This window comes from Eleutherodactylus coqui, chromosome 7 (assembly GCF_035609145.1).
Source record: "Eleutherodactylus coqui strain aEleCoq1 chromosome 7, aEleCoq1.hap1, whole genome shotgun sequence".
Taxonomy (NCBI): Eukaryota; Metazoa; Chordata; class Amphibia; order Anura; family Eleutherodactylidae; genus Eleutherodactylus; species Eleutherodactylus coqui.
The window spans coordinates 123,581,193-123,604,099 of NC_089843.1; the positions used below are offsets into that span (position 1 = coordinate 123,581,193).

General features: G+C 45.1%; 2 protein-coding genes across 2 annotated transcripts in view; one reads left to right on the forward strand and one right to left on the reverse strand.

Moving 5' to 3' along the window:
* The window catches only part of LOC136572756 (uncharacterized), a 105,459-nt gene extending 105,194 nt beyond the window's left edge, over window positions 1-265 (forward strand). Inside the window, exon 24 of the mRNA XM_066573616.1 lies at window positions 19-265. Coding sequence (XP_066429713.1) covers window positions 19-129 — 111 coding nt within the window. The 3' untranslated portion in view covers window positions 130-265. The remainder of the gene's footprint in view (window positions 1-18) is intronic.
* An 11,648-nt stretch (window positions 266-11,913) lies between these two features.
* Window positions 11,914-22,907, reverse strand: part of LOC136573535 (ubiquitin-associated and SH3 domain-containing protein B-like) — a 32,960-nt gene continuing 21,966 nt past the window's right edge. The window contains exons 3-7 of the mRNA XM_066574815.1: window positions 22,364-22,456; window positions 21,374-21,518; window positions 16,854-16,960; window positions 16,355-16,464; window positions 11,914-12,212 (exon numbers count right to left, since the gene is read on the reverse strand). Coding sequence (XP_066430912.1) covers window positions 12,075-12,212; window positions 16,355-16,464; window positions 16,854-16,960; window positions 21,374-21,518; window positions 22,364-22,456 — 593 coding nt within the window. The 3' untranslated portion in view covers window positions 11,914-12,074. The remainder of the gene's footprint in view (window positions 12,213-16,354; window positions 16,465-16,853; window positions 16,961-21,373; window positions 21,519-22,363; window positions 22,457-22,907) is intronic.

Consider the following 22,907-nt stretch of genomic DNA (forward strand, 5'->3'; position numbering starts at 1 on the left):
TTTTTTCTCTGCCTTAAGATTGAACTGAAGAAATCCTATCAGGAGGCCGGTTTTGTGTTTTGCTCAATAGTCCCTTATTGCCCAGAAAACAGGGGAACAACCGATGAGGCTCCAGTCAGTAAAGGTTAAATCACGGTACCCGGGTTTTATTTTTCTACACTACGAGAATACAACAATCTAATTCTTGTATGAAAAGCAGGAAATGGCAGAACACGTTACGTTGTACGGTACTTTTATAAAATAAAGACAATAGTCGATGATGCTATTAAGGCTGCATGCAGTCGAAATGATCTCTGGTTTATAGAAGTTCTTGGGTGACCGCCCGTATGGCCGTTCTAAAAGCTCCCACCAAACTCGCCACCCAACTTTTCTACAGTTATGTGAAGCATTTACACAAGTCAGGGAAGATTTGCTGCATAGCTAGGCAGATTTGGAGCTTTATAACAGCCCTTGTGGTGATGCTGCCTCTTCAAGCGATGTAGCTCAGTGATAAGCACTGTTGCTTTGTGGGGCTGGGGTACAAGGGTTAAATCTGACCAAGAACAGCATCTGTATGGAATTAGAAAACTGCATGCAGGTGTTGTCCTTGATCAGATTTGAACCTAGGACTCCAGCATTGCAAAGCAGCACTACTAACCTGACGTTCCAGTTTGTCCCAAAGATGTTTGATAGATTCAATTCGGGACTCTGTGCAGCCAGTCCGATCGTGGAACATCCATATCCTCGAACCAAGGTAAAACCGTGTTGGATCTGTGATGAGACGTGTTGTCTTGTTGGAAGTATGGCCGACCATTCCAGAGTATTACCACATTGTCAGCGGCACATTATTGTCTAGGATGTCAGGTACACCTTCGTGTTCATGGTTCTTGTCACTTCAACCAACGGACCGAGACCATGCCACGTAACACATCCCCAGACCATAACGAAACCTGTTCTTATCTGGCAGAAGACGTTCCCCATCCTCCTCCACACCCAGGTACCGCCATCTGATGTGAAGATGGAATAGCGTGATTTGTTATCCCATTGAACGTTCTTCCATTGCTTAACTCTCCAATGAAGACACTCCTTACAACACCATAGACAGGATGATGCATTGCGCTCCATGATGGATGATGGCTGGTCTTATATATCCATCACAAACTATGGCTGACCCCTCCAAGAGTCGGCATCATATATAGCGTGGTTCAGGACAGGTGACGTGCTAATAAGACACAATCCATTCTACTGATAGAGGAGTCTGAATACTTTTGGTAGGACAATGTACTATTCTTCATGCTCTCAATGACAAATCCAGTCTCCTTAAGATCTTGTCTTAAACATTTTGGTGTCATAGTGCACAACACGATACACATGTTCTCCGCCTTTGTGATCTTTCCATTTCTGGAACCATGTGCCCCTCAGACTTCAGCTGAATTTGCTACAGTCTTTGCTCCTCATGTCAAGACTCCAGACCTGCAGTACACAATCCAATCCCTTGTGCTTGGCAGTTTCCGGTTCTCCTATTGAAATGAAAGGATTGGCAGTGTGTATGTGTAACCTCCGCTTCCTTCACACTGGGATCTTTGATCATATTCTCTGGATCAGACCCCCCACAATCATAAAGTTATCCCCCATCCTGTGGATAGGAGTAACTTTATATCTTGCTAAAATCCCTTTAATGTGTGAATGCATCCTAAATTGCTCCTCCTATTACAGTGTGTCCCACACTCTGCCATTTCCATTAGCCACCTTGATATGAATGTACAGCTAGCGCTTCCAGTCAAAATTACTTCACTGTGGTTGCAGCAGTGATACAGAAGTGACCAAAAGTGGGACTAACGGAACCCTCCCTGTTGTCTAAATCGGTGGGGGTCCCAGTGATTGGATCCCCACTGATCAGCTAGGAATTCCCTGTTTCATGTAGGAGATAACTTCTTCTAACTTGAATAACCCTTTTAAAGAGCAAAATCTGTTTTCTCTATGTGCAGTGTATAGAAGACATCGTTGCAGCAGCCTCCTTCACCCAGCTCAGTGACAACTGAAAATAGGTGTACAAGATGCAGTGGGGAAAATAGTGATAAATTCAAGATGCAAGTCATATAATGGCCACAAATGGTGTTATTCCTCATGTGCACACACATATAACCGCTTAGCGCAAGCACATAACGTGGCACTAAATAGTGCAGCATGCTGCTTTATGTTGTCTAATAGAATACTGAAGGATATGCTGAAAGTCAGATGGGGTCTGTCTGGTGGTGTTCATCCGGCACTTCCAGTTTGTAAGTTGTTCAGCTCCTACTGTAGGATGGAGCCAAGCAGAATGCTACAGCGCTAGTGTGAGCCCAGCCCTATTCTGTAAAGGCATCTTGAAAGTATGGGTATGCTTTTTTAACCCTTTTCAATCCACTGTCTGACCTCTGAAGACATTAAGATTTAAGGCGGCAGTACGATGTTAGAAGACATCCGTCGGGGTTCTCTTACTGTATACTGCCAGCCTCTTTTCTGTGGGAGCCTATCCAACGTGTCACCTCATGCAGTACTGGCTTTAGCCAGCAGATAGCGCCGTTGTATAATGGCAGAAAAAGAGTAAGCCCCCTAGGAAAACCAGGATACAAAGTGGATTGGAAAGGGTTAAAGGGATTTTCCAAGCATCCTAAGGATAGGTCAACAATAGTGCACAGCAGAAGCAGTTATCTCTCACCCCTGTGTAGTGGCCTGTGTTCATATGCCTGCAATTGCTAGCACCGTCCACTACACAGGGGTCGATGCTAACTATTTCTGCTCTGTACCCCTGTGTGTTGTGCACTGACAGTGGGCGCCCAATCAGCTGATCGATCGGTTAACCCCAGCCGATCAATATTGATAACCTATCCTGAGGATAGATCATCAATCGTATTTGCCCAGGAAAGCCCTTTAAGTAACATGACTGAGATGCTGGAGGTCACAGTACATAATCCCATGTGATGTCACTCCTAATCCCTCTCCATTCTGTGTTACCATAAGGACTGCAGCCCGGAGACTCGTTGTCACATTTATTTCAGGAGACCGAAGCATGAATGACACAATACAGAACCGGCACATAGACTGAAAAAGGGAAGATTTTAATGTCTTTTCCTTTCAGTGGTTGCGGATCGTTCACATCCCCCCTCCCTGTTAATGCTACAATGATCCTCCAAGCAGATTAGCAGCCGGCAAAGCGTAAAAAGTGCAACATTAAAAACAGCGCTCTCCGGTCGCATTCATAATGATCACGTCCACAAGGTCGTCCCTGGATCGTCTCCCGGCTGAGATATTTATCACTGCTCTTCTCAAAGAAGTCTTCCAGTCGGCTGCAGTGGTCTTCAGTGGAAGTGTCCGTACTTTGTTGTCAGAGACCTCTGCAGTGATAATCTGTCCTCATATTCACCACACAGACCTCACTGGGGGGAAAACGCTGATACAATAAAACATCATAAAATAGAAACCTCTCTTTCCCTACTGACCAGCATCAAACAATGTAACATTGAGGTGGTTTGAAAGATTCAACCTTCAGCCAACATTAACCTGTTGCGCCTTCATGCAACGTTTACAAAGAAAATCGACTGTTTTTTAAACTGAGAAGTGAAATCTACATAGAATTAGAAACGTTGTAGAGAATTTGCTTGATCTTGAGAAACATCTCCTCTTATACTCCATTCACACCCAGAGCTGCATTCATGATTTTGCTGACTGCCACTTTGATGTTGTCATTAAATTTACAAATAAGAAAACTTTTTCTTGCAGTGAGGTGAAGTTACATGTAACGGCCTAAAACATGTAAGCCTTCAAGTACCAAATCTTCAATAAAAAGCTTTGGATTACAGTTACAGCTTAGGCTGTATTAACACAGGCAATTTTTATTTATCACTTGCGTTCTCTGCGTTGCGAGACGGACAGAACGCGCACGCGAATAGAACCCATTATTTAAAATGGGACAATATACATGAGTAAGATCAAAAATCACAGCATGTCCTATTTTTAGCCGTTTCGATTATTTTCTATGGAAGCCCCCACCCAAAAAAAAAACAAAAAACAGTGTGCTCGCACGTAAATGCGAGTCCAATACACTTTTTTTTTTCCATTGTAACTATTGAAATCACTTGCGATTTTTTTTCACTTGTGTGAAACGGCTAGTAAATCTGATGCATATCGCACATTTTGCATGCAAAATATATTGCACAAGCTGAAAATTGTGTATAAGGCCTCATGTCCACGGGGAAAATCAGGCCCGCCGCGGATTCTTCATGGAGAATCCGTAGTGGGTCCCTCCTGCCCCGCGGACATGAGGCCTAAAAATCAAAATAAACTCACCTGCTCCGGACGATGTGGATCTTCCTTCCTTCGCGGCCGGATCTTCTTTCTTCGGCCCGGCGGATGTGCTCGGCCCTCTGGCAGCGTGCCGCGCGCATATGCTGGGCACATCTGCCGAGCCCAAAAAAAGAAGATCCGGCTGCGAAGAAGGGAAGAACCGCATCGTCCGGAGCAGGTGAGTTTAATTCTGGTACGGGTCTCCCGTGGATCCGGACGGCTTCCATAGGCTGCAATAGAAGCCCACGGGAGACCCAAACGAAAATGGAGCATGTCCATTTTTTTTCCCGCACGCAGATCTGGGAGAAATGACATCCGCAGATATCTCACTACCTGTGGGTGTCCAATGCATCCCTATGGATCCCGCATGCGGGAAAAATGTGGATTTTAAATTAGAATTATGCCGTGGACATGAGGCCTAAAACTGCAGGTGTGCGAGTCATGCCGATATCGCAATCGCCTGTAGCGATACAGTTTACTCATGTGAATATGAACTCTATTCTTATGAAGGGAGTCATGCACATTAGCAATTTTTTCCCTCACAGCGATTTAAAAAAAAAATAAAATAAATCGCATGTCCTATTTTTTTGCGTCCACGGAACGCATCGCCCATTTTTTTTTAATGGGACAGTCAAACATATCGCATGTCGTGCGATGTGCATGCAAGTGCAATGTGTTGTTTCCCATTTAAATCAATGGGATACACTTGCCGATCCGTGTGAAACAAGCGCAACTTTCCAGAAGTGATGTGAAGCGGTTTTGCATGAAAAACACCTGCATCCGCGGGTAAAACACAAGTTGGCAAGTGTGATATCTGGCTGGGTTTCTCAGCCCAATATCGCCCTCGCTCGTGTGAATGTAGCCTTAGGGCGATATTGGTCTTTTTTCAGACTATCATATGAAATAATTGGCGTAAACCAGAACATGCTGCGCTTTTTCTAACTCAGACCGTCGGTCTACGAGAAAATCACTCGTGTGAATAAACAGGTTTAAATGAATGTGTTCTCGTCACATGAGAGAGTTCCATCAATATCGCAATCAGATAGAGTTCATGCACGAAAATCCCCGCTGTGGATACAGCCTTCGTCCGGCTTCACACAGCTGAGAAAGTTGGGCGGGATTTGTGCGCTGAATGTGGACCCCATTCTTTTGAATAGAGTCCTAGGACACGCCGCTCATGTATATCTTTCCGCGTTCCCCGGAACGCATCGCCTATTGACTTTAATGGGACCTTTAATGCATCGCCTGGCTCTCGCATGCCGTGCAACTGCATGCGAGTGCGATGCGAGGCTTCACCTTAAAATCAACGGGAAACCCTTCCGATCCTCTATCTCAGGTGAGATTTGTGCGAGAGGATCGGAATTTACCAGGTAGCCAAGACTTGTACACGCAGAATTGTCTGTGACTGGAGTGCAAGACGCAATGTAAAGCAAATCCCAGAATGGAAGCTTAAAACGCTTCCTGACCTGCAGCAGTCCTGCTCACACAGCAGAGGGTTTGTTACAACGTATGATTGTAGGTATGTGGTGAGCAGGAGGACCAGCTCAGCATGATTTTCAGCCTCTGCTGTCAGTGAATGGAGCATTTGGCATTTACGTTCAAATGGAGATCTTGGAAATTCAAAGTTAATACGTTTTTTTTTTTTGTCAGGCACACAGAGGGTGTCGTGCAGTACCCACTATAAATTAGCATGTGCTTATGTGCCACTTCTCTACCCTCTGAAAATAGAATTGTCTGTAAACCAAGGCAGAATGCATCTGTCGGTAATGGCTGCTCAATTAGCTTTAAAGGGGTTGTCCCACTTCTAGCTGGCTTGTTGCAAGAAATAGACAGCTCCATATATTGTGCAGTGGCCCGAGTTGGTACTGCAGGCTGAGTCCTATTGAAGTGAATGGTAAATCAACCTGCAGTACCAACCCGGGTCACTGCGCAATGTACGGCGCTGTCTGTTTCCTGCGGCAAAACAACTAGAAGTGGAACCCCTTTTAATGGCAAATACTGTCCTGTATATGGTTAAAGTTGCATACATGTTTGCTCAGCAAATAAGTCAAAGTTGCCTGAAGGTATATTAACCCCCTGGTCACATTGCTGCTTTTACTGTGGGAGCGGTTCGCTCTGTACAATAAATCTGATAAACATCAAAACTTTTAAACACATTTCACAAAATAAGACTCAGAATTTTTGGTTTTTGATTGTCATCCTTTAAATAAAAATATATTGTGATACTCTGTAGTACAGTGCAATAGTAACCCGCTAACCGCGGTGCCTCACCTGCGGCAGAACTACAGTTATCATCCTTCCACAGGTGGCTAGTCACTGTTTTCTTATGGCCCAGGCTACACGGCAAAGTTACAGGTGCGACACCTGAAGTCATGAGGCACACAGTGACCATGGCGGTTTCTGTTGACGTGCAGCATGGGGCAGACTCTGCCGTAGAGGACTTTATCTCTGTTTTTGTTTTTTTTTTGCAGGTAGTTAATGCAAGAATATGTGCAAAGTCACATGTAGACAAATATATATTATTTACGACCACAAAGAATAATGTGAATTCTCCCAAGTTCCCTCTATAGCGACCCTTCTAGTCACACCGGAAGCCCTCTGTAACCCCCTATTAGAGTCACCATCAATGTAGCCCCCTTTATAGCCTCCTCTATAGGTACAGTAGCCCACATGAACCTGTACAGCCCCTCCTCGTAACTCCTCTCCCCCACCCCCATCCCATAGCACAGAACAGAGGGGTCCATGTGCCCGTGTAACACCGTCTGATACATTTGATACATACGTGCACACTGATCTGATTAGTGCTAGACTGTTCGGTCTGGTATTCGGGCAGTAAAATCATGTGTTTGAGGGTGCGGTCACACGCAGCTGATTTTCTGTGCATTTTGTTGCAGGTCTGCAGCAGATTTCACCCTTTCAATTAAATTCTAATTCAAAATCCGCAGCAAATCGGCTACATGTGACCGCACCCTTATTCTGCCTTCCCTTACTCAGATTCTAACTATTAGAATTCTAGTTCTATTTTAAAGGGGTTGTCCCACTGTTTTCAGGCAGCTCCGTACATTGCGAAGTGGCCTGGCTTGGTACTGCAGGCTGAAGAGAGAGAAGAGCTGAAAACGAATAAGCCATCAGTCCAGCCTCCCTTACAGATCTCCTACTGAGACTAAGACTGCAGTTTCTAAATACAGCGATATGTAGAAGCTGCAGAAGACAAATGGTGCAAAACTTTTTATTATACCCTATTGCAAAAATGACTGTTGGCCTAAAATACATACATTTAAAGGGGTTGTCTAGTTTCTGGACAACATTCCCTGATAGCGGTAGCTGCATTGAAATAACAAAAAGAGCTATACTTTTCCCACCTGTGCTGCAGCCCTCGTGTTTGTTGTGGCAGGTGATGTCACTGGAAGTCAGGTCACTGCTGCAGCCAATCAGAGGCTGCAGGCCACTGCCCGTCGTCCTGGCATCAGTGCCAGGAGTTCAGAACAGTGACACTGCAGCAGCCACTTGACTTTCGGTGACATCATTTGCCAAAACAAACACCAGAACCACAGTGGGGCTGTAGCACGGGTAGGGTAATTACAGCTCTTTCTGTAATTTTAATGCAGTTACAGGAGCAACCGGACAACCCCTTTAAGTGGAAAGAAATATGCCCCCCCCCTTTCAGGTGGCCATAGCCTTTACTATTTTTTTTTCTTTTTAATAAATGTAATCCCTCTGTCCTCTTTGTGCCATCCTCCCCCATTATCACCGTCATTATAAGGATGTACTCACCCTTGTTTGGGCTGCGATATTGTGATAGTTGCGGCAAAATTTGCCATAAAACCAGCATGTGAGAATACACTAAAAGTCATCTGGAAGCTAATACTGGGGCACCAAGAAGTGTTGTGGCTCCCAGAGACACATATCACCCATTAACCCTTAGCTGCCGAGGGTAAACGAAGACTCCACTAACTGTACCGTATCCTGTGTTAGGTTATAGCTGCTATCAGGAGGCTCGGGTTTGCAGACACATTTTTACACTAATGGTACCTTTACATGGGACGACTGCGGGGGGCGTCCAAGAGCCGTCCCAGCAAATACCGCTCCTTGCTTTTATACAGGAGCGATAGTAGTCCTGTGAATGGAGGTGGAGAGCGCCAGAGATCTCTTCCGCCCGCCTTACTCCATTCACAGTAAACAGGCAGTTGTTCAAAGACTGAGCCGTCTCCTGTTCACACGCGCTAAAAACAAAGTGACTGACAAGTGATTTGTTGCTCAGTGCCCTGCTGAAGGCCACTTGTACACGGGGCGACTATCACCCAGGTTCACAGTTTCCAGCGATTATTTGGGTAATAATCGCCCTTGTAAAGGTACCTTAAGGAACTGTATTAGGAGCAGCTGTCTAATATAATGTTATTACTGGGCGGTCTTCATCTTTAAGGGCAGTGACTATGGGGATATTAAAGCTGCGCCCCCTTGTCAGTAGATAAGTGGAATATCCTCTTTACACAATAAAGTCCATGGCTGTTTCCTACAGGGGGGCAGCGGACAGATTGATTTCCCAGTAGTCCTGCAGGACGGTATATGAAGTAAATTGAGCGATTCCAATAATTAAATATTAGAGAATTGCTTCAAGTGGAATTCCATAATAAAATAGTTGGAGATTGTACCAGAATTACAAGTTATCCCAGTTCACCGGATAGGCGATAACTTGCTGATTGTGGGGATCTCACCGCTGAAAGCCCCACTGATCTTAAAACCGGAGGACCAGAGTCCCCCTCTGCCTGTTACACTGAAGGGGGTGAAGCTGCCCTGTAGTATCATTTATTTCAGTGGGGCAGGCGGAAATACCCGAGCGCCTAGCAGAGTACTAGTGTGACCAGCGCTCCATTCCGTTTCCTACATAAACCCACATCAAGAAGGCGGGAACCTCGTTCGCAAGATCTGCAGGGGTCTCAGCCGTGAGACCCCCACCAATCAGCAAGTTATCCCCTATCTTGGCATTTATGACTTTAAGGCCCTATTTTGTTACGACCCCCTTAAGTTACTGCAAATTAGCTTCAGTCTGACATTATGCCTCTGCGACTATAAATTGACCCCTCTGCTACTTTTCATTGGTATACATTGTACCACCCCCACCCCACTTTGCAGCACCTCACACTTTACTGCAGCCCTTCTCCTGCATAGCTTAATCACATTGATGTATATGACGAGTTTACAGAAAAGATGCAGCTGAAATGCCAAATGTATATATGTCGCCTCATGAGCTCGATAGATACTGATGGAAGTGTAACGTGTGAAACGACCGCTTCTATCTCCCTGGATGACGGGGCTCTACGGGGGTCCAGACACTGGATGGCAGAGACAGAATATTCCATCTAGCACGAACTCGGAAGCTTTTATGTTGCGGATTCTAAGTACACAGCATGCCTATTAATGTTGCTGATTTCAAGCCTTGGAATGCAAGGGTTAAAACCCGCAGCAGATCCACATAAAAAAGAGGCCTGAGTTTTCTTCATTCAGGTGTGGATTTGGCCACTGCGGATTTGCAGAATATCTTCTGCGGGTTTTCTGCTACGGAAAGACAGCAGCAAGTTTGCTTAGTGTGAATGTACCCGAAGGCTAATTTCACACGAGCGCATATCAGCCGGCTGCTAAACTCCCTCCCATGCAGCGGCAGACATATTCCGTCCCAAAAGATAGTTCCAGGACTATCTTTTGGGCCCAATGTAAAAACGCCCGGCGCTATATTGGGCTAGCTGGGCGCTTTTACGTCTCAATAATACGCCCATGTGATCTGATGCATTGGAATCCAATGCATCAGATCACAGCGCATATTGGCCAGCCGTGAAAAAGGTTGGCTGCTATGCGCTCGTGTTAAAGAAGCCTAAGGCTGTATTTACACGGGCGAGTGCGATATGGGTCACAGAAAATTGGACGGGAATCGCACTTGTAGATTTGCAATTTTTTTGCAACTTTCCAGCAGGTGCGATGTATTTTGCACGAAATATGTACAATAGGCATATTTGTTTTTTTCACGTACGTGAAGAGAATAAAAAGCGTAAGTGGTTCCAATAATTAAAATGGAAAAAAAATGTATCGTAAATCGTATGAAAATCACATTTAGATGCAAATGCAATTTTTTATTTTTTTATTTTTTTTGGATTCCATAGGAATTAGTAGCAGTTCTCCTATTGGAATCATCCCAAAATAGGGCATGCTGCGCTTTTTCCGTCTTGCACTATTGCTGCTAAAGAATTTAAAAAAAAAAAAAGCGCTTGTGTATATTAACCCGTTAAAAATAATAGGTTATTTCAACGCGCAAGTTCTGTCCACCATCATTATGGAGGCGGCTACATAGAGGAGGAGCCGCGTCCTCGGCAGCGCACAGCATTTCAAGACCAGTGTGTGCTGTCAATAATGGAATAAGCAGCGCCCCTCAGCAGCACCGAAGGGGGTGACCTATGTCTGTTTTATCTCTTTAAACCTTGCAAACCAACCATGCTTCCCTCTTCCAAGGTGCAGTTACACGGGTCATTTACCTGCACAATGCGTTGCAAGATGCTCAGAAATTGCTGGGTAAGGACCCATTGTTTTTAATGGGGGCATTTGCATGTGCGATTTTTTTTTTTTTTGCGCTATTGCAGCACTGCGAGAAAATTTGCCCTATGTCCTATTTTTATGCAATATCACTCGGTCTTCCCTATGTGAGCCTAAAAAAAAAAAAATCATATCGCATGCAGTGCGATGCAGTTTTTTTCTTTTTGCTCCCATAGGGAATAATGACTGATTTTCACATGTGAGAAAATCGCAAGTGCTGTTTTTCTTGTAAAATGCATCGCACTCTCATAAAAACCGCATCCATACAAGTGTGGTATTGGTCTGAGTTTCTCCAACAGATCTCACACACGCATAAAAATCACCCGTGTAAATGTCCCCCGAGGCTGATATCAACAGTCTACCACTTATGTATTCATGTACAATAGTTTTAGAATTCACATCTTATTCCTTGCAGTATTTGACTAGTGAAGGCTGATGTATTCATGTTATGCTGACTGCCGATTGACAGCTTTCTCCCTATCCACAGTAGAGGGAAAAAGCTGCCAATCCGACATGGGTGGGGGGGGGGGGGGAGCTCGCATACTGCGAATACATCAGGCTTTTGCCAGACTTGTTCTGCAAGAAATAAGCTGTAGGTTCTTCCACACTACAGCAGGTAAATAGATAAGTGATGGAGCGCTGCAATCACTGGGTTTGTCCCTATTTGGTTGGTCTCCCTTTAAATGCGTTCTGAGTGATATCCGGAAGAAAAGCCTATAAACCAGTAATAGGATTTTCTCTCTCTGCCATACAAGTACCAGTGCAGGACCACAGCCCATAGTAACAAGGGCGCTGTACAACTCAAAATCTAGGAGCCAGGACTGGACACCTCATTTAATGAAATGAAGACTAGGAAGACGGTAACTGTGCGTCAGCTCAATGCCAGGAAGCTCCACGGACAGGACATAAGCTGCATATTGACTCGTAGACATTGAGTTGAGGTTACACTTGTATAAAGTAGGTGCAGATTCATGCCCTATTGTACTCCCGACAAGTAGCTATCGGTTTAAGATACAGATCTATTAATTTTCAACAAAAAATATCTATTAGAAACCTCACATATATTCATATTAGGCAAAACATGGAATACATTGGTACATTTGGGCGGCTTCTGGCGCTTTGCCTGCATTTGCATCCAGAGGCGATATGTTCTACAGTTTGATAAATAGCTTGGTCCATCCCACGTCTCATTCTTGGAGTAAAGTCTCTCTCCAGTTAAATCCACCCGTGGGTCCATGAGTTAGGGGAAGTATTGGAGGGTCAGTCAGCTGCCACAGGCCCGATTCTCCCAGTTCTTCACAACAGCAAAATCCCAGATATGGGATCTGTAATGAGATATGGGCACAAGATCAGAGCTATACCCCTTCCTGCAATGTGTTGGGGGGTTTGTGTGAGCATAAAAAGACCCCTGGGTGCCCATGTATTATAATCCACGTTGGCCATTTGGTCGTCACACAAGTGGGAAATGCTGCGGAATTTCCACTGGTGTAACCACTGCAAAAATGTTGGAGGGAATTTAAAAAAATCTCATTCCGATTGTACAAAAAAATTTCCGCAACCAATCCGCAGCGTGTCTATATATGCTGCAGAATTCAACGCTTGAAATAGAAGGGTTAAATCCAGCTGCAGATTTGCTTCAAAAACTGTGGCCAAATCTGCACCATTTCGGTGTGGATTTGGCCGCTGCAGTGATCCAGAGTAATTGCTGTCAGATTTCCATTGGCTCTCATAAAATTCTCAGCTCTATGCTTTAGGCCTCATTCACATGGGTGTCGTTTTCATGGATAATAGGAACATGGAAAAAAAACCAAAAACACTTCTAATAGAACCAATGGTTTCCTATAGAAGCGTTCAGATGAAGGAATTTTAGACAAAATACTCGCACCTTCCAAAGATAGGACATGCGTGGCTACAATGCCCACATTTAATGCCTGTGCTGCGAGAAAAGATGATAGGACTTGACCTATCTTTGGTGCGAGCTGCCCAGGAGTTTCCATAGACTCCCTTGAGAGCAGGAGTCTATGGAAGCTCCTGCGCAGAAAACTAAGATTACAAATCTCATTAGGAGGATTACTGCTGACCGAAGGAATTCCCCGCTGCTTAAAGCGGGACATTTAAAACGTGCTGCCCAGAAGCACATTTTAAAAGGTCCTGCTGTGAACTCCTGTTAGTCCCCGCACGGATGGGGGGACTCCCTGAGTCAGTCAATTCCTCCAGTCAGTAGGGGACTTCCTCCACCTCTCTCCCCAAGGGATTTCCATATAGCAGGGTAAGAGAGAGGGGGGCGGGGTTACAGGGCTTTCCTGAGAGTGTGGGAGGAGAGAGCAGGGCTTCTGGGATCCACCCTCTAGCCCAACCCCTTCTCTTTGCTATGGAGAATCCCTGTGAGAAGCTCTCTAACCTTACCCCTTCTCTGTGCTAAGGGATATTTCCAGAGCAGGGAAAGAGAGCAGGGCTATAGGGATTAACCCATAACAGGGAGAGACAGAGCGGGGCTATGGGTTAATTCCCCATATCCCCGTTCTCGCTCTTCCTGCTATGGGGAGATCCTGAACCTTCGAGGGGCTTCATCTCTCTGGGCTCCTGCACACTGGTGAGAGCGATATGGGGCCGTGATTCATGACCGGATATTGCCCTCCATCTGAAAACTGAATGTGAGGCGTTTTCACCTTGAAACTGCCTCACAACCCTGTGGGGGTTCTCTTCATTCCTGTCGTGGCTGTAACAGCCGCAGCAGTTGATTGCGATGTTCTTCCACTGTTTTCAATGGGGCCAGCGCTGATGCCGCCAGCCCCAGTGAGAACATGTTGAAACCCCTGGATGGAACAGCTTTGCATCCCTGCGGGGCTGAAGGAATCCCCTGCCGCAGCTTTTACAGCCATTACAGAGGATCGCGATCTTCTCCTGATGCAGCTGCGCTTTTTTTAAGCAACAGGTTGCTCCAGTGAATGGGCGATTTTCATGCGCATGAAGCTCGGTCTTCTGAACGCGAAGAATTGCCTGTTCACATGATTTTTAGTGTAGTATAGGTGTAATTTCTTTTTCGTTCACCTGTACTGCGCTAAAACCATGCTTCTGTGAACGAGGCCTCTTACACTGCAGCTCTGCTTGTTTAGCTCGGACTTAAGGCTCTTTCACATGAGCGTATATCAGCCGCCATTTTCACGGCCAGCTGATATACGCTACGATCTGATGCATTGGATTCCAATGCATCAGATCACATGGCCGTATTCCCGTGGCGTAAAAGCGCCCAGCCGGGCCAATATAGCATCAAGCTTTCACGCTGGGCTGAAAAGATAGTCCTGGAACTATCTGTCCGGAATACGTCTGCCGCTGCATGGATTCCTATGCCAGCCATTAACAGTGGCTGGAGAAGGGAGGCTGCTAAACTCCCTCCCTCCTTCCCTCCGGCTGTTTGCAATGGGAGGGAGCAGGGCAGGGGTGGAGCTAAGCACCGCCTCATCCCGCCTCCTCCCATTGCTGGCTGTGGACAAGGGGAGGGGGCGGGAGCTTAGCTCCTCCCCCTCCAATTGCAAACAGACGGAGGGGAGGAGAGAGGAGGTGAGCTGGCGAGGGGAAGGGCAACGGCATGGCGGCCTCGGCATATATGCGCCAGGCCCATGCCGTCTGAACGGGTGCACAAATGTCAGAATTGTGTGCCCATTCACGCTTTTTACCCCCTTGATCAATCAGTGAGCATATTTACTCTCAGTTTCTTCCTGTTCTACAATGCTTTAAATATTGAAAAGAAACATTTTTTAAACTACCCATAATTGGTATCACCACATCTGTAACAACCCTTATTATAGATTAACATATTTATCCAGCACTGTGAATTCCATTTTAAAAAAGGGTTCTGTTCATCACGCTTCAAAAAAGTAATACATGGTACCAATAAAAACGAAGTCCTCCGGAGAAAAAATAAGCCTCATACAACTCTGTAGACTGAAAAAAATAAAAAATTCTCTGGTCTTGAAGTGTGGCGATACTCAAATGTTATTTTTTTAAACAGACAGACAAGTGTTTGTCAGACACTGGTCGGAGCAAAAGCCGCTGCTCTAGCCCCTGTGTAGTGGCCGGCGCTTGTAATTGCAAGCTCAGCTCTCATTGAAATCAATGGGACCGCAGCCTGCAATTACAATCGCATCTCCCATTGATTTCAGTGAGAGCTTTCCCTGCAATTATGAACGCCAGCAGCGCTAAATGCCCTAGCTACACTACCTGAAAAAAAGATTTCAATACTCCCCTTGCTGCCGCCGTCCGGTCCCTGTCGCTGCTTTCTGTAGCTCTGTGCAGGCTTCCCCTGCACTTGTCATCCCTGACAAAGCATCTGTTTCCAGCAAGAAACTGGTCCGATTGGCAGGGACCCGCCGGCGTCTGCTAGGTGAGCTGTGCTGAAAATGCATCCAAAGTCCCGGGGGAAATACATGTCACCGTTACACACTAAATGGGAAAGCACTGGGGAACACTGACATGGAAAAGGACTTGGGGATTTTAATTACCTGTAAGTTTAACTGGAGCAACCAGTGTCAGGTAGCTGCTGCCAAGGCAAATAGAATCATGGGGTGCATCAAAAGACGTCTAGGGGCGCATGATGAGAACATTGTTCTGTCTCTTTACAAGTCACTGGTCAGACCACACATGGTGTATTGTGGACAGTTTGGGGCATCAGTACTTAAGAAGGACATATCAGAGCTTGAGCGGGTACAAAGGTTATCAAAATTGGGGAACTATATATACATATATCAGGGGACAATACAGAGATCTCTCCCATCATCTATTTATACCCAGGACTGTGACAAGGGGGCACCCTCTACGTCTAGAGGAAAGAAGGTTTCTACACCGACGCAGAAGGAGGTTCTTTACTTTAAGAGCATTCTACCTGAGGTGTGCTGATCGTGAACCCGATAAAAGAGTACCATAGGGGCCTGGATGCCTTTCTTGAGTGTGATATTATTACATCATGTAGTCACCGCTTACTAAGAAGGGTCGGTGATTCGGGGATCATTCTGATTGTCACATTGGTGTCGGAAAGGATTTTTTCCCCTATAATGAAGAAAATTAGCTTCTACCTCATAGAGGTTTTTGCCTTCCTCTGGATCAACATTGGGGGGTAACAGACGGAACTAGATGGATAGAAGTATTTTTTTCAGCCTTACATACTATGTTACTATGTATGTAGAACTCCTCCTGCAAAATAGAACAGGTCATGCGGCTACATAGAGGAAAAAAGTGATGACCGCTGGAAAACAAAAGCTAAAATTAATTGTTATTAAGGGGTTAAAATACAATTAAGGCCCCAGATTCTCAGTATCTGATATACAGGACACCAGTAGTACATTAGACAGGCCTCCTATCTGACAATTCTATAAACCAATGTGTGCCCCCATTTCACTGGCTGAGAGCCTCAAAGCACGTCATCTCAGCATGGAAGGTGGATAATGAATATTACTTCTCAGATAATTACCTTTCTGACGACCTGCACAAAGTCCTTGGAATTCTGCGGCGTGAGACCCTGTAGCTGTCGGGTACAGGCCTCCAGGGACGAGGCATGGGCAACAATGAGCATATTATTACCTGAGGATGAAGAAATAGCAGTGGGAAATAAATATTTTCCACCGGAGTAAAAAGTCATAAATACTGAACCAAACAGAAGTAAAATGCATCAACATGTCTCATGAATTAAAGATGCTCTGTGCCTTTAAATGACTTCAAAAACGAAACTCCACCCAGAATACATGATTTGTAATAGTCTGTGCGATCGGTTTACATTGTGGTCAGATGTGATATCCACACACTTTATACTACAGTAACAGCTATTCCATCTATTACTGCTGCCAACCAGCCCATATATAGATCATGTCTAAGAAGTAGTCAGAGCTCCGCCCCTTTGACTAGCCTCATAGAATACTAACATTATTTAACATTGCAGTCTACAATGCTAGAAGCTGCTGGCTGGGTCTCACCTTTACTTCTACATTCACCTAGGATGTCCTTGGTCACTTGGTAGCTGCGGTTCATATACGTTTCGTACGTCTCTGACACCACCAGCTTACTGATCGGTATGTGAGGTCTGCAAGAAATACAGAATGTCACCACAAGCCTAAAGAACATTTTTCTCTTCAAAATAGTAAACAAAATTATGTGATGTTCGTTTAATATCCTATTCAGCCGTTCCTGGATTATCTACATGTCATAAGAAGACTACTAATGGCGTCATCACCCAGCTCTCCACAGACCATGAATAGAATACACATCTGCAAATTACTGGGAGTATTACAGGAGCCGAAATATCATTGGTCGAATAGTTATGGGGCGTGAGCTTGAAAGTTCGACCCTTCCACAAATACAAGCTCATTGGTTGCTGAGTCTGTTGAACTCATATAAATGGGTCCGAGCGGTCTTCAGGTGAATGCTCACTGCTGCCATCTCTTGAACAGTCGGTGCTGCTGCAGAGGGGTAGTAGGTTGTTATGAGCTGTTTATTCTTATTTGCCTTTGATTGATTCTGCGGGAACGCTTGGTTCATGTCTTAATGAAGCCGTATGGAATAATCTAATACGGTTCATGTATGGTTTATATATGTACTCCTTTGGTGCCATCTACTGGCCACGATTGAGAGATGCAGGCTTTGCAGTGGCCTATAATACTAATTTTCGCATTGGCAGTGGGGGTCACATGGCACTTTAGGTCTAGGAAAAAGGAAGTGGAGAGAGAGAACGGGATCTGTGTGAGGAGTGCAGTGCAGAGGTGAAGAGGGGAAAGTGTGATGAAGAAAGTAGTGCACCCTTATTCTCTGCTTATGAACTGTGCAGAGTAAAGTAGCAGGACAAAGAGGCTGCTGGGGTTGGTCTACTTCTATGAGGAGATACTGCAACTTCCTAGAGTGTCATAGACAACTGCCTGTTGCTACCCACAAGACTAAGAGTTCCCAAACTTGTTAGATGGCCCTTGGTAGATTTCAGAACTACACCACGCGGACAACGGATCGGAGACCACAAACAGATTTTGGTAGTCTCTTCACCCCCATCAAAGTATAGAGGACGCCGGAGGTTGTAAGTGAGGACAGACCTAAATTTTAAAAAAAAAATGAGTTTGCACACGAATGACTAGAGACAGACAGTAAGCAGGCCTGCTAGGTAGAGACGTAAACAGACCATGCTGTACAACCAGATCTTTGCTGGTATTTTGTGTCAAGAAAAACTTATGTGTTCTTCTGTGGTGTACAAGCTTTTCAGATGACTTTTGTTAAATACAGACTGTGTGTGGAAAGCCGGCATTCTTAAGTTAGCGCTGTCTATAGCAGGTTACTATTCCCTTGCCCATGATACTTTATTGTAAATGTGTAGTCAATTGTAAATTGCTTAAACGTGAATGCTAAGTGTTCTGATTAGCTAGTGATAGTCAGGCCTGTAATACTAACCGTTAGAGTTTACATAACAAACACCTACTGTTCTCTTCCGTTATTATATTATATTATTTATATGTCTCGTGGCCGCCTCGTATCCTGAACTCTGTGTCGCACCACCGCCTAGAGGCAACATGGTGACCTCTCATTCTTCTTGCCTGCAAAGCTATTTTTTTTTGTTTGTGTCTATTACTAGATGTATCCCCTTTTCAGTCGAGGATCACCTGCATAAATGTATGTGTTTTCGGGAACCAATGAGCGTTAAGTGGGAGGGCAAAATGTGTAAAAAAAATAATAAGAGCCAATCAGCGTTCGGTATGAGGCACATGCCAAGCAAGCGCACATCTCCTTGGAAAGTTGTAGGCTAGTTGTTGAGGACCCATCCACACTGTCTTCTACACCATCTGTTTAATGTATGCAGTTCGGAAGTCTGTCCCTTCCTGATCATGAGTCTGTGAACCTGAACTCCAAGCATCATATGCACTTCCGAACTCCGTACGTTAAACAGATGGTACAGAAGACAGTATGGATGGACCCTAAACGACAACAATTACCTGCTTACACCAGACATTAATTAATGTACCAGTAACTACTTTTAGGTGAGCTGAAACAAAGTGACTAATGAACAAATTCTGACTTCTCACGCGTTTGGTGGCCGTGTTTATATGAAACAAGTGTCCATTACTTTCATTTGATCGAGCAGCAGATAGTTGTCCCATTTACGAGCCGCCCTCAGTCTTCACTGTAGTTCTGGTATTCTGGTCAGGACTTTTCAATTCTTTAGCTAGCTGGGAGCACAAACAAATTAGTTTTGAGGATGGCGGTCAGTATTCCTGGGGTCAGCAGGATGTTTTTGTAGACGTCACTGGAGTGAATGTTTAACAGAACATATGATACTTTTTGTAGTTCGGTAAATGAAGCCGAGAGTTACGAAAATATCCCCAAGACAGAACCGCTCAAGTGAGAATATATAGTGGCAAACACCACAAAATAACCACCATCATTACATGTCTGCAGCACACGTGGCCCTCTGCTACATCGCCAACATATATGTATACCAGAGGTCTACAACCTGGGGCTGAAACTACAACTCCCAGTCTATGGCCATCAGGATATGCTAGGAGTTGTAACTTCATCACAGCTACAGTAGAGAACCTAACGTTTCAGTTCACTGATGTATAGTCTATGACATGTATCACACATTATGCACTAGTGCTGGAATCCGCACCGAAGTTTTGCAATCGAGTAACAAACTCCATTCACTAACAGCAGAAAAGATCCGCTGTGGAAAGTGCAGGCAAACCTAGGCAGGTGCCAGGGGCCACTGCGACTGGGGGGCACCACAATGCACAGGGGTCCAGGTGGGGAAGGGGGCCTGGGTGTTGGCATAGCACAGCAGTCGGGCCCTTGATTGTAATTTTATTTAGTCTGATTAATAAAATAAAAAATTTTAATACTCACCCACCGTGTCGCTCCCCAGTAACTGCAGTGGGCGCCGCTGTCCCTGCTGGCTTACGGGTTGTGTGACCATGTGACGCACACATGTGGTTGCTGAGACCAGGGAATGTCAAATGATAAAATGTGGCATCCATATGTAAATGGAGGCAATAGGGGTCACTTGGTATTACGGCCCCTTTATTGTCAGTGACATCATTGCTGAGGTATTGGCTGATGGCTCATTATAATGTAGTGGCTCTGAGTTAGTGGGGCCCCTCCATAATGTTCTATGTCTGTTTCGTGCCAATGTCTTGTCAGTGTCTTGTTTGTGGAATGCATTTGATTTACGTGTGTTGCATGGCTGCAGGACTGAAAGTGTTAATGTCTGATATGTACTGTCCTGTCTGCGAAATGTATCATTTTGTGTGTCATGTGATGCGGATATATATATATGTCTTTGCTGAATGTGAAGAGTGGGAGAGAGAAAAGAAAAAGGAGAGAAGGGAGAAAGTCAACAGACTGGCATAGTGTAAGAGCCTAAGAGGAGCAAGTCAGCAAGTCGGTCTGTGTGTGGGACATGGAGGAGGCCGAGCGACTTTCCCATGCTCAGCCTGGCCCATACTATGCAGGAGGCTTTGGCGCTTATGCTGAATGCCGAAGGAAGGATCAACTGCTAGACAGCGAGAAGAAGAGAGAGTGAGCGTTTGCCGGTAAAGAGAGAGTGAGCGTTTGCTGGTAAAGAGAGAGAGAGCATTTCGCGGGAAAGGAAGTTCACAGATAACTTGGACTGTGAGTAATCCGAATATCTCGTGAGTCCTCTCTGCTGCACCACTATCATTTATTGTTTGTACAAAGACTGTTTATTTGATTCGGAGTTCAAGAGTGTTCAGTAAACAGAGTCAACTGTTGCCGGTTCTTGTTCAGAAAGCTACCCTATTGAATGACGCTGAGAGCTGCCTCTGATTGGTCCCTGCGCTCAGCCAATCAGAGGCAGCACTCACTCACCCATTCATGAATTCATGAATGGGTGAGTGAGAGCTGCCTCTGATTGGTGAGGGCTACGACCAATCAGAGGCAGCCCATTCAGCAGGTGGGGATTTTAAATCCCCGCCTGCTGAATACTTCACAGAGCAGTTCAGGAGAACTGCCGGCCGGACGCGGCTGAACTCCGGCTGCAGGCAAAAGGTGAATGTATATATATTTTTTATTATTTTCACACATTTTAGGATGTTTTTCAGGGAAGGGCTTATATTTTTAAGCCCTTCCCGAAAATTCATCCCGCGTTTGCCGGCAGCCCATTGCTTTCAATGGAACCAGCTGTATTGCCGGCTCCATTGATAGGCGCAATCTGCGAATCGTTGTCCTATAATTGATCGCACATCCGCATAAAAAGCGGACATGTGACCGATCCCATTGGGATGCATTTGGTCTATAGATCTGCAGATCCAAGCGCGTCTGCAGATCGGACCAAAAACCGGTCGTGTGACCGAGGCTTCAAGTAAAATGCTATAAATCCTGATGTACCAGTCATGTTAACGATTGCTACGTTTGTACAGTTCCTCCTAGACCATAATCGAGAGTAAAATACAGCCCTGGTTGTAAGAGCTTACAATTTATTGGCGTTTTTTATGATTTTTTTTACCTGTACGTTGTATCAACACTGAGATTTGCAGCCACTAATTCGGCCGGAGTGAGCCAGGCGGGAAGGGTAGTGCCAGACACCCACTTGGTCCATTCAAACAAACCGGGCTCAATGCGGATTTTGCCCTTATTGTCTTGTTTGAGCCCTGGAGGACATGAGATGTCATGGTGAAATATCAGCACAATACACAACATTATGGCTTTTACTCTAGTCACATCCTAAACAGAAAAAAGGGAGGGAAACAGATTATGGGAATGATTAGGATTTTGTCAGTAATCAACAGAGTTTTACATGCAGCTCCGCATGTGCCTGGAGTATAAGACGTGTGACTGGTTGACCCATCAGAACAACTCCTGTCAAGGGGTCCCTTCTCTGGATGTCCTTGTACGAATTAGAGCGGAGAGTTCTGATGGACCTAAGAAGACCACGTTCCCCCAATCATTTAAATTGGCGCCATGTAATATTATAATTCTACACAGTTTCAGCGCCACAGTGGTCTTGTACAATACCTGTATATGTGAAACCAACCTAAGACATTTAAGGGATTTCTGGAACTTTTACTATTCATAACATGTCCTCAGGATAGGAAATCAATAGTTCATCAGTAGAGATCCACTGCTCAGGATCCCCACTGATCGCTGGGCCCTTGGTCAATTCAGATAGCACTGGAAGCAGATAGTGCAGGCACTGCTCCCATTGAGCTGAATGGGAGTCAATCCTGTAGTACCAAGCTGGGCCACTACAATGTTGACAGCACTATAGGTTTCCAGCACTGTCTGCTCTGATAGAGGGCCTGGCAATCAGCTGCTTGACAGGGATCCTGAGCAGCGGGACCACTGCTGATCAACTAATGAGGACTTGTTATAGTAAAAGTCCTGGGCAAGCTACAAGAATTGACCACAAATACTTGTCAATTAATGTGATTATTAGAGCAGAGCTACAGATGGTGCCAAGTTTCAGGAGGTCTGCGGTGGTCTCTGAGCTACTCACCTTTCAGTATGTAATGTGCAGTTTGGACGCAGCGTAACGATGGGGAACAATATACAAAATCTACAACAGTGTTACTCTCCAGCAAAGCTTCTCCTGTAATACAGACAATAAGCGTCAGTTATATCATCAGCCATCACTATTCATCGGCTACACTGACTGTACACAGCATGCTTAATGACTCGTGTAGAGATGGTGACATTGTGTTCTCTGATCTCTAGGCAAACATGATGTGACAAGGCGGGCTGGACGTGGCCCACAGGCTTGGAGTTTGACACATGTGCACTAGATATCCTCAGAACCATTGGGAAGGTGTGCGTGCATTGTTTGTTTGGCTGATGACTAATTTTGACTAGGTGCCGACTTAAAGCGGTAGAACTTTTTGGATAACCAACTCCCATTTGCATCCAGCATTTTTTAAGCCAAACCGAAAGCTACTACAAATGCAGAACACCTGAGGCTTCTGTGTGCTACATAAAGGGCCAGTCCTTTAAATTGGCACCATATACTGCGTCATATGAATATTTAAGGGGACCCTCCAGTCCTG